The sequence below is a fragment of the Poecilia formosa genome, unplaced genomic scaffold, assembly GCF_000485575.1.
Source record: "Poecilia formosa unplaced genomic scaffold, Poecilia_formosa-5.1.2 Scaffold6, whole genome shotgun sequence".
In the NCBI taxonomy this organism is placed as follows: domain Eukaryota; kingdom Metazoa; phylum Chordata; class Actinopteri; order Cyprinodontiformes; family Poeciliidae; genus Poecilia; species Poecilia formosa.
In genome coordinates, this window is record NW_006799945.1 from 1,282,932 (window position 1) to 1,295,509 (window position 12,578).

The following is a 12,578-nucleotide window of genomic DNA, read 5'->3' on the forward strand; positions in this document are numbered from 1 at the left end:
TTGAACACTTCTGAATATCGAACTAAATAACGGAAAACATGTTTGGTAAAATATCAAAGCATTTAGCTCTTTTTTTTTTGACAAAGTTGCATAATTTAGAAGAGCATAAAGTATAAAGCCGCTGATTTTTTTTTGCCAAAGGAAAAGTAGGTTTGTACCTGCAATTGGACACATTGGATATATTTCACTGCATAAAAGCAAAGCCTCAGCATTCCAGTTTTCAATAATCCTGAGTAGAAACAGGCACATGTCATCAAAAACATTTTTTCTGTCTATTTATGAGCTCAACCAAAATATATAGGAATTGAAAAACTTGGGCCATAGAATCAATTATTGGTATTTGTTAAGAAATTAAAATACTTGCGATTAATTTCTTACAAACCTAATTTATTTGACTAATGTGTTTAATCACGTCTTCACTAATAATAAGTTTTGATGATGATTCTTCCATGTTTTGCTTTCAATAAAAGGTGCTATATCCTAAATGCATTTGGTTGTATGTAAATGATAACTATTATTTGGATTTGGATGTTTAATCACTTTTTTAAACACACCACAATTATTTCGAACATAAAAAATACATACATACATTGCAACAGATAATATACTTGTATTAAATTTTTTTTTTACTAATGAGCAGCTGTAAAAAAACAAAAAAACAACAAAAAAACAAGCTTAACTCACCGGTGTCTTGTTAGAAATAATTTTGTTTGACATTTACTTAGCAGTTTGCAACCAGACATTCAAAGAACACACATTGCATGCAAACGGTTCCAACCATGCATTGACTTGCCTCATCTAAGATACACTGACTAATATAAAACCTTGGAAGTGTGGGGCAAACGGGCAACGCTTGGTGGTATACACATGCAAAGTAACAGTTAGCGGAAAAGAAAAGAAAATGATCATGGTGGGGTGAATAACATCACAGTCAATATGAAACAAACATATCAACTGCTTACATACACACACATCTGACTCACTCTGCGCTTTAATCCTCCTGCTTCCCACCATCCGAAGATGCTTCCGGAAGTTCCTGTGGGTAGCCAAATCGTAGCGGAGGAGGGACATCGGAAAGGCAGAAGACCACAACATGAAGAGGAGATAGAGGAAGGGGTGGGCGAGTGGGAGAGACGGGCAGAGCGAAAAGAAAAGAGTTTACTGTCGAGACTTCCCTAAAGGTTGAAAAGGGACTATTAGGTAAACAAAGAGCGTACATTTTGTTGTCAGTGTGAGCAGAAAATAGGGTTCACAGGCACACAGTGGGTGTAGCATTCTCTCTTATTACTGTGTCAATTAAAATGGGCGGTATAAATAATTTTGTCAGTAACATCTACTCTTGTGGAAACATCTGAAGGCAAAAGGGAGATCCAGTTTTTTTAGATTCTGATGCTGCTGTGTGTTTGGTAGAGGATATCCCTTTTTAAAAAAACACAAACCGATCCGGTAGAAAGCGCTTCAGATATAAATGTCATATTTGTTTGCTCTATGATGGTTTGCATGCAACATACTCTATCCCTAAAAATGGTGTAACACCCAAATTGAGAATTTCTGCGGTAGAGCTGCACAGTATTTCAAATTGAAGTCGGGATGATTATATCAGTTCCTGCAAGACTGCAATCACAAGTGATTCCATGGTTGCAATATATGGCAACCAATATCATATTTTACATGCAACTCACGAGTGGCCGGTTCGAGCTGTCCTTGATAACGTCGCTTGATGCATATTTTAAGTGACTGAGATGCTAGAGCTCAGAGAAATTTGTACAAATAAAAAGAGAGTAAGATTCAGGAAAATTTAATAAAAATGATATTTTCTATTGTAATATTCAGTCAGTATATTGAAATTACATATTTATCGAATATCTCGCAGCCCAGACATTTTGAACCTACAATAAAAAAAAAATAAAAAAAACAGCTAAATACACATCTAATGTGCTCTCAGTGATTCAAAGCACATAATAAATAAGATAAAAAACAAATAAATTAGAATTTTACCTTTGCTGTTTTTTGTATAATTGAAGTCGGAGACCATTTTTATCCCCCCAAATGCTAAACTTTGACAGGATTGCTATGATAATATCCTGTGTACCACATAAAATCTAAGTTTTATTTATTCATTTACTTTCATCTACAAATGTGAAAATGATCAACAGAATTCTTATGATGGATCAGGAATAAGGTTGATAAAACCTTCTTAAGAATATTAAAATCTTGTTTTAGATATAAATGTATATTTCTTTGCAATGATAAACTTGTATACGGTGGTCATGTGACATTTGTGTTACACAGTTTTTTAAATGCTGTGATAACCAACAAATAATGGACTAAAACAACCTTGATATTACTTTATGCAGCAATTGGTGATTGCTGGGCATGAAGGACTTTACTTTCAGAGAAGCACAGCGGGTATTTTGATTGATCTTTGCTTGTAACAATTTACTCTCACCTTTCAAATGATCGCTCTGTGTTTTTGTATTCTTGTGATGATTGTACATTCTGCTGCAGCTCAGTTTTCAGCTTTAAATTTTCACAAGAGGTAGAAATAAATAAATAAATAAATAAATGCACTAGGCTGCTCTACAATGGTGGCATAATAATTATAGTAATAATATATGTAAATTTTATTCAACAGTGGGGCAAAAATTACAGTGAATTATTGGTAATAGCTTTCAATGGGTTACAGTTCTTTTGAAAAATTGAAATTTGCGTTGTATGACATTAAGGGTTGCCAGGTTTTATTTTTTATTTTTTTTTTTACATTATTTAATCACGTTGAGGCTACCAAAGTTTCCTGGTCAGGCTTATGAAATTAAATTCTCTTTTTAGTTTTATGATCAAGATATGATTTTCACATTTTGCAAAGCTGGAAACTGAAGCGACAGGTCTTGCTTTTTTAATATTTCCTCACAAAGCATCAACTGAGATAAGCAAAACAACTGCAGTCAGAAAAGTGAATTTGGAAAATATAAAGCTGAAGTTCATGGATCATAAAATAAAAGGTTTTCCATTGCTAGTTTCTTTTTTACTCTTGTCTGATGTTAACTGTAACAAATGGGAAGGAATTTCAGGATGTTTTGGTGTTGGAGGTGAACTTGATGGATAAAAACCTTCATGGCTGTTTGTTTGAGGAAAGAGTAATTTTGATCTTAAAAAACAAGCCCCATGTATTTTCATTTAATATCAACTATAACATTATCTCTTTAACTAAGTAACAAGTGTACATAATAACACACACCACATCTCTTATCAACATCCAAGGTTTTGCTTCTCAAATGAAAGCAGATGTATTTTTTGATAGCATTGCTATTTTGTATAATTATTTACCTCTTAATGTGGCTATTAGTAACTTTAAAATCAATTCATTAGTTTTTTGCCCGATCACTTACTGCCAGATTTTGACATAATGTTCTAAGAAAAAGCTCCAGATAAACATGCTTTCATCTTCCTGAGCTCCTCCCATGTCGCCTCTACACACAGTATTCCTGCACCAAGCAACCAGCCAACACTCATTATTAATGGCCTCGGCATGTGGCTGTTTGAGAGTGGGAAGTGTGTTTATCTGATGGTGGGGAAGCACATAAACGTGGAGGGGGGGCGTTAAAGGGGAGCGGACATTTTTATTCAGTTTTTTTTATTTTTTTATTTTGTCGTTGGTTTCCCTCCGGTGGTCTGGAAATTCAACTTGCAGCAAACGTTCATAACAAGTGGACTAAAAGGATACAGATACATTTAAACTGCGTGCTTTGTGGGATAGTCAAAACAATCTTAATTTATTTATTGCATCCATTGAATGGATGCATTAATTGTTTGGAGAGATGAGCAGATTTTAAATATAATGAGTATAAAATCTCGTATTGAATGCAAGCTAATAAGATTTTTCTGAGATCAGTTTTGTGAATACATAATTATTTACTATGCTAAATTAGATAAAAATAAAATGAGGTATAATATTTTCATCCTTAGTTTAAAAGGCAGAGGTGAGATCATACCTGCAGGGTTAGCTTAACAGCAGCATGTCTGTCTGCTGTGTAGACTAATAAGTGTGACTATCTGTCCCAAACAGGCAGTTAGCTTTTGGCTTCTTGTTAGCCAGTTTTTTGCTGCCTGACAACTAAGTGTTTTTTGTTTATGTCTTAAAAGTGCACAGGTTAGTTAAATGTAGCAAAAATGTCTGTTTTCGATATGAACATCTTAGGTTAACTTAGAAATACTTTACCTTACTGTACGAAAGGATTCATTGCTCTCTAACAAAAAGCTTAACCGCATTTTTAGTCGTTTTTCTTTTTCCGGTCACCAGTCACATCTATTTCTGACTAGCAGTGGTTTTATATTTATTTCCATGAACACGTGGGAATATCACAAAATCTGATTGGGAAAAAGCCTAATGTGCACGTATCTCTGGTATAAACGCCAAACAAAACTTTGTTTGGCAGCTTCTAAAAAGACAGTAATGATTGCCTACACGCTAGAGGAATTCTAGATTTGCTTCAATTTGGACACTTTCAAACAGGTCATGTTGGTCATGGAGAGCATGCAGCGATCCCAATCCAGTTAATGTGGCTTCAGATAATGACTGGTTCACTTTTAGCAAAGTACATGTTGATTAATGTGTTTCAAAGTGTCAAGAATTCACAGGACTCTCTCTACAATTATGCTCACATCTAAAATATATTAGAGGGCTAAAGATAAAAAAGGCAATTGTAAGCAAATGTGAATTTATGATCATTATAAGATTTATCAGTAATATCCTAATCTTAAGACTGTCTAACATTATGCAGCATTAAGATTGCAGACAAACAGGTAGATCTAAGGTAGCCTCATGAATTCCTCCTTCAAACATTGAGAAACGCTGTTTCCACTTTTTGTTTTCAAGAAAATATAGTGAACACCATCCAACGGGTCCTTCTAAAAGTTGCACACTAACATTTGCAATTTTCCCAGACATGTTTTAAGCTGCGATTGCTGATTTTGATTAAATACAGTTATTCGCAGCGTTAATGACTCTGTCACTGCAGATGGATGACACTGAGATGTCAAAGGAACCGAGATGTACTGCCTGGTGTCACATTCACCATCTGGCCTTTTGTGACAGAGCATCTGGGTCTGAGTGGGATGCTTTCTGAACTTGCTGGTGAAGCAAGTACCCTTCCAAGTGCAACAGAACGTCCCTCCATTTTTCCAAAGGCTTTAAAATTTTCATTTCTTGTCTAATGAATTTTTAATAGAACTTAAGCTGGAAATATTTGCAAGAAGAAAATCCAGAGATTGTAGATTTATGCAGTTTACCCTTGCACCTTTATGTCAGATTTTGACCCTAATTCCGAGGTTAGATTCTAAAAATAAAAACTCTTCCCCTTTGCATAGCATCCCCAGTCAGGGGACGCTTCATACCTCAGGATGACTTCTGCCGTATCCTGCTCCCTCTCTCGTCTTTTTCTTTGCACAAATCCCCGGAAAGCCCTGCCAGGACGTGGCACAGTATTAAAGGGATAAGAGAGGGAGCCTGGTGGCATAGGGAGGGGTAGGGCCGTGCAGGGAGGCTGATGCCATGGCTTTTAGCTGCAGGGTTCATTTGGCTATGAATGAGACTCTGTTGTAGGTATGGCTACAGATAGCTTTGACAACAGAAGACGGAGGGGATCACTTAAACCAGTTCTAAACAAAATCTCTACCTATCATAATCAAGCCGGGAGGGGACATGAGCCAACAGGAATTAGAGAAGCTGATTTCATGATTTTATTGTGACGTGTTAGTTTGACGTGTTAAAAATGAAAAGGATAATAGCCGAATCTGGTTGAAGATTTAAACCTCTTTGCAAGCAATCCAAAAGCAGAAAAGCTTTTCTTGAAACCCCATGTTGTGACACTCAGACTGTTTATTGTCTGTGCTAATGCTGGACATTGAGTGAAAACTAGGTGTGAAAATCATCGCTTTCAAAGTGTGCCCTGATCAGTGTTAATAGTTGTCAGCGATCGTGTGAAGCCGTCCAACAATTGCTCCAACAAGAGACCAAACTGGATGCTAAATTATTCCAGTCCTACTAAAGATAACAGCTGATGTATTTAGTAAAAGGAAACTGTGGCTGTTTGCGTCCTTTGCAGAAATCTTTAAAATTCTCAGAATAAAAAGTGAGAAGAACTCACAGATCTCTACAGGGTTTAACAAATCTCAATGAAAAGTCACATTGGACTCAATTTGTTTGCAGGTCTAGCATTTTTGTTCTAACCCAAACCTAAATTTAATTGCAAAACTAAATCAAGCCTAAAAAAAATACATCTATTTTCACAGAGGCTATTTCTAAAAAATAACTTGACAAAAATGTCCAGTTTCTAGATGTAGAAAATCTAGAAACTGAACTAGCTTGCAGCTGATTACATGAGGCTGGACACAAATGTATGTCAGTATGTATGCAATAAAGTTTTATGAAGCTTAAACTACTTAATATTGTTAGAATAAACTCCAAATTTCTACTTTAAGCCAGCATTATGCATTATTAAACAAGCTCCTCTCACATCAAAATGCACAGCCACATTTGTCCACAATTACTTTCACACAACAGCCCTCAGATACCTGTACATTGCTCCCCTGAGAGCTTATTTCTGAACTCTGATACCAGCAGTCCCCATCACATGAATCCCAACTAGTTTTTTTCTTTTTGCAGTTGGAGAAAAATAATAAATAACAGGAATAAAATGATGGTACAACACAGTTCATGTTCTTACAGCCAACTGTCTTTTTTCTGTGCGTGTGGTGCAAAATATGATTCTCCCACAGAGATTTTGGAAACTATCACAGAAGGAAAAATCTTGATCAGTTTTACTATAACAAGTGGAAAGAATCTGTATCAAAAGGTTTGAACTTAAACATGTCTTGTTGTTTTAATTTCTTATTCGAATAACAAGTTGGTTGCTTTGAGAATACTAAATGTTTTGGTTTAAATGTAGAAATAAAAACTCAAACATCATAAGTTTTTTTTTTCTCCATGACATACTCCATAACTTTTAAAGCAAGAGTCATAGTTGAGAAAAAGGCAAAAATAATCACTTCCATAGGTCTAGATTTCAAAACTGTTTCACAGTAAAGCAAAGCCTAAGCAGTATGGCATCACAGAATAAATGGACTACGAGGCTCGCTTTGTTAATTTCTATTCCAACAATATTGTGTTTTCATCTCACAATTGCCCAAAATTATGTGTAAAACTAATAGGGTTTTGTGTGGTGGACCAACACAACACATAAAACAGTTTTTTACGTTTGATAGCAGTGAATGTTAGTTGGGTTAGTGAGATAAGTTGTGGTGTCTGATGAAGGGGAGGCAAAAGTTTTATCTTACAGTTGGACACATTTGTGACAGCAGCAATCTGCCTAAATGGTTGTCACAGACAAAACAAGTAATCTCTTATGACTGCTTTTCTAACTTCCTGCGCAGTTGTGCTGGAGTAGTAATGCTGGCCTTTACTGCAGCTTATATGAAGATACTATTGCATTTTAATGCTTCGTCCTGCCTTGATCCTGTTTATCTGTCTATTTTTCAGCTTTATTGAAATACTTAACTTATTGAAACTGGCAGCTAACTTTCTACTAAACTATAACTGAATGGTTTACAAGCACACACTGGAACGATTTCTCCTTACTAAATCTTTCACAGTCAATTTCCAGGTTTTCAAATTCAGTTTAACTCAGCCAGCTCACACTCAGTAATAATTAGGATGGGTGCAAAGTGGGTCATGACTGGCACAAAGATTTTAAACAGCTCAAGTAAAACTATCCATCCCTGTGTGCTTGTGAACAGTTTGCAGAGCTTAGGTCATCCAGCAGAGTCATTTTCCAGACTTCAGCCTGGCACGTCAACTCGGCTTCAGTGGATTATTCTGGACTTTATCTCTTGTTGCATGAAATCCTGTAACTTTCTGCTGTTTGACTTTGTTGTAACGGTTCTCACACGACATCCATTAGCTGTCAATCAATAGGGCAGAGCTTTGAGAAAGATTTTATGTACGGTTTGCAAGTCGGAAGATACAAACCACTATAGTACTCTATTGGTACACACAATAGTAAATTTTCCTGGACACAAACTAGTTTTCTGTGATATAATATATGAATGAATGTTAATTGTGCACATCAGTGTTAAGCAGCAGGAGTTAAGGTTAAGTTTTACAATAAGGAAAAACAGAGAGGGAGTAATACTTACGATATCCTATTTCCAAAAAAAACATCCGAAAGCAAAAACAGAGGAAAACAAAACAGTGAAACATGTCAGTGTTTGGTCACCATGAATAAATTATTTGCTAATAACTCCACTTGATAATTTATCTTTTATGAGCATTGAAATGGCGCATATTTGTGAAGTAGATGAACCGTGTAGGATTTTAAACTTTAATCATGAACAACTAAGCCAAGATCCAAAGACTCAGAGGGGAAAGTCCAAACAATGCATTTAAAAATGTTAGCCTACTTCTGACATAAACAGATCACCTGAATAACAATTTCATTTTCAAGTGACTCCTGTTGTTGGTGCACCATCTGAAACTCATGCTAGCAGACGTATTTGTGGTGCAGTTCTTCTATCTTGGCTTATCTGGACTTTTTCTTGTTTTGCTTTAATTTTTTCCAATATTTACAAGTTAATATTTTACATTTACTTCCTTCTCTGACTGTAAAGGAATGCCTTCAAGCTTACGAGATTAATTTGCAGTCTGGACGCAGAAGAGAAGGACCGGAGGAAGGAAGGGAGGGAAAATTTATATAACTTTTCTAGATGCAACGACAAAATTGCTAATCTATTGGTTTCAGTACTAATTAAAGGTTAACCTGCAGAACTTCTTAGTTTTCTCAGTATTTTAACTAGTTTACATAAAGCCCCACTCCTGCTCCTGAAGAACAAATTTTTTATCTAATCCTACTGCTATTTATATTTGCAGTAGTTCAGTTTTATTGTGTGGGCACATAAGTGGAGAATAATAAAGTTAAAGCTATGATTTATCAACTGCAATGCTGGAAAGTAGATTTTTAATGTATTTATTTTTTTACTTAAATGTGAAATGTTTGTATTTGCTCCATATTTCTGCTTTAAAAAATGCACTGTTGCAGTATTATTACTATAAACTAACAATAAAATCACTCAACATTTAATAGGTTTGGAAGAAGTTTTCTGCAGGACACTGACAATTTTTTTAAAGCTTGGGAAATTTGAAACAAGTCTAATTTCACACATGATGATAATAATAATCTTTATTTTGTGTGTTTACTAGATATGTCCTGGACTTTACTAAGTTTAAGTTTACACGACTAGGATGTGAGAAACTTACGCTTGTATTGTTGTTGTGGCTGTTTGGAAGGTGAACATGTTTTCCTTGGGGAACCAGTTGGTGTCCTCTGCAATTTGAGAGAAAAATTGGAGTTCCAAAGTTAGCAGACAAAAGAAAACAATTTGTGCACTGTACAAGGGGAAAGTATCGCAATAAATGTAGAAGAAAAGCACAAAACCAGCACCAGCACCTCACAGTGCACCACTCCACAAATGGAGAGAGGGAGAAACGAGGGGAAGAGACAGCAGAGGAGAAACGGTTAGACGAAGAATCAGGAAATGCAGACCACCACTTCACATCTAACACCAACCCTTCAGTCCCCAGCAGACCGGAGAAAAAATGCATTTGAAGCGTGTGCGATTGTGTGTCTGTTTGTCTGTCAACATCAGAAAGTAAAACAACTAGGGGTGTAACGGTACATTCTTCTCACGAGACAAAACAATACATGATGTTGGGTTTGCAACTGCTGCATGCTATTCAGCCCAAACAAGGAGTCAAAATCACAGTGTTTTACAAAGTACTTGTCTCTCGATGCTTCTTCTTTTCAAATAACTACCTAAAATGTTAAAGTGATGGACACTTTTTCCATGCTACTGCTTTTTCTACGTCAAAATAAAAGCCTCAATCATGGATCCGGGATGTTACGCACTTTCACAACAGGACCTAATAAATACAGCTTTTGCTTACTTTATCAGGCAAAATGCTTTGCAAGAGAAATCTCCAAGATCTTGTTACACCCCTAGAAACAACAAAAAAGCTCTTACTGCTATTTTAAAAAAATATATTTTTAGAGAAAGTGAAATGCTCAAATGTTATTTCTTCTCTGGTCCAATAATAGTGAGCCCAGAGAAACTGGGTCACATGCCAACCCCTTCCCTTTTTGAATCTCAGCGCCTCTCGCTTCCTCTGTGTCATCCACCCTCTCACCTCTCTCCAGCCCAGTCACCCGGTCCACACTCCACATCCGCTCTAGGCGTCGGTGCTGCTTGCCTGCCTCTCTGGATGTACTTTCCAGGTCCAGCGACCCCTGGCTACGCGAAGGCGCGCCGCTGCACGAGTCGCAAGCAAGCCCGCTGCACTCCGCTTCTCCTTTCGCGCCTTCACCGAGGCTGCGGATGTTGTGCGCGCTGACAGAGGTCTGCAGCGGGGGCTGGGATAGGTGATGGTGATGATGGGCGTGGTGGTGGGTCGTGTGATGGGAGTGGGATCCTGCACCCGCTTGCTGCTGCTGTTGGTGACTGCCGCTACAGCTTGCCCCGCTGATGCCGCCGCTGCTAGTGGAGGCGTTTATTCCAGAGACGGGGGCGTGGTGGTGGTGGTGATTGCAGTGGTGAGTGTGGCTACAACTGCTGATGCCTCGGCTGCTGCTCGAGCGGATGTACTGGGTTGGAGATGAGGAGGCAGAGGACGGGGAGGTGGAGGGCTGGACTGGGCCACCTCTAGACCCCACCCCACCACTCCCGGACTTCTCCTTCAGGATGTCCAGTTCTAGGCTCTCTTTGCTGCCCCGGCCACTGCTCATCAGCATGCCGTGCTGGGAGGAGATGGTGTACACACGGGTGCACTCAAATGACGTCTTCTGGTCCTCCTCTGCTGCAAAGCTATGTTCAAGCGAGAGACAAGTCGGTTTGGTAGAAACTGAGATGGATGGGAGAGCAGGCTGGATTAGGCCCAGCTTTTCCTTTGCCAGGATAGGATCTGGTTTGTCCGTACAGCCTTTAGCAGAGGAGCAGGGAGGGAGGTGAGTGTTGTTGTTGTTGAGTCCAGTCGCGTCTCTTGGCGACTCTGGATCCGGAGCCACCAAGGTTTCACACAGAAGATGAGCTACAATGTGAAAGAAGGAGACGAACACAGAAATATCAGTATAAGCTAATTGTAAAACCACTCAAGCTGAGGAGGAGGAAGTAGAGGAAGAAAAAGCTTAGGATGGCACAGCAGATACAGCAACATCATCATCATCATCATCATCATCATCATCATCATCATCCCTGTGGTTGTCAGCGGTTGTAGTGACACACTAGTGAGCACAGCCTGGCATTTCAGTAGAGGATGAGGTGAAGCAGGTGGAGGAAGGATTAAAACCTCAAAGGAAAACACAGCAGAGGACAGAGGGATGGACAAATGGCGGGACGACAGAGACGCTGACCTGATCCGTTTCGGTTTTCAGGGTGCGTGTGGGACAGGTACTCTCCAAATGCTCGCGCTGCTCTGTGGGGATACACAAACAACGACATACACACACAAAGGAATTAATTCATGGGCTGGAGGGGACGGATGAGCTGGAGACAAGACAAAAGGAAAGAGGAGAATGGAGAAAAAGGGCAAGGGAACTATAAAATATAATCCTAATTGCCTTCTTTGAAAGCTTGTGCCACCCACAGATTAAGATATGGCAGTTTTATCTTCCCTCTTCAGCCAATCTGAGTCTGAAACCGAGACAATGAGACAGCAGCAGGACACAGAGTGAAGGACAGTTTTTACTCGATGTAATTTCACAGCGTGACCTCAGTTAACGTTGGTGGATTTACTGAGAACAGGCAAGTGCGTTTGCATGTCTAACTGTCCACGTGTCAGAAAGAAATACTCAAACTTGACATCAAAGTGGAGACACATGCTCAGAGATGTGCTGAAAATAGACGGGAAGAACTCAAGAACTCTAAAACTCAACAACTACAGCATTTTTAATCTGCTATCATAACCAGTTCAGTTTGGCACCTAGTTAACATCAAGGTGCATACACACACGCACACACACGCACACGCACACGCACACACACACACACGCACACACATTCAGTAAATTAGAATATTATTGAAAAGTCTACTTAGTTCAACTTTATAGACTGTGTAGTACATATATACTTTGCTAACCCTCCCGCCAAGCTTATGTGGTTTATTCAACCGAATGAGAAGTAGTGTGGATAATTATGGTCTCAGTTTGTTTATTGACTTCACAGGCTATATGATGTCACAGTTGGCAGCCCTGTTGCTTTGCAGCAACCTTGGGTTCAAATGCAGCCTTGAGATCTTTCTGCATGGAGTTTACATGTTCTCCTCCTGCATGCGTTGGTTCAGATTCCTCCCACAGTTCAAAACTGTGACAGATAGCTTAACTGGTCTCTCTAAATTGTCTATCCTGTGTGTCTCGTCTCTGTGTTGCCCAGTGATGGACTGGTGATCTGTGCAGGTGTCCCCTGCCTCTCTCCAATGACCGCTGGGGATAGAGACAAGACCTCCAGCTGGCGTCTATAAAAAAGCAAAAGAAAAAG

The 12,578-nt window shown here is 38.6% G+C and overlaps 1 protein-coding gene across 4 annotated transcripts in view; it reads right to left on the reverse strand.

Moving 5' to 3' along the window:
• The window catches only part of nsmfa (NMDA receptor synaptonuclear signaling and neuronal migration factor a), a 42,903-nt gene that overhangs the window by 16,573 nt on the left and 13,752 nt on the right, over positions 1 to 12,578 (reverse strand). For 2 of the 4 annotated variants that reach the window (XM_016678845.1, XM_007566079.2), the window contains exons 2-6: positions 11,457 to 11,518; positions 10,238 to 11,134; positions 9,311 to 9,377; positions 8,194 to 8,199; positions 984 to 1,036 (exon numbers count right to left, since the gene is read on the reverse strand). In XM_016678845.1, coding sequence (XP_016534331.1) covers positions 984 to 1,036; positions 8,194 to 8,199; positions 9,311 to 9,377; positions 10,238 to 11,134; positions 11,457 to 11,518 — 1,085 coding nt within the window. The remainder of the gene's footprint in view (positions 1 to 983; positions 1,037 to 8,193; positions 8,200 to 9,310; positions 9,378 to 10,237; positions 11,135 to 11,456; positions 11,519 to 12,578) is intronic. The other 2 variants (XM_016678853.1, XM_016678859.1) reach the window with 2 other exon arrangements.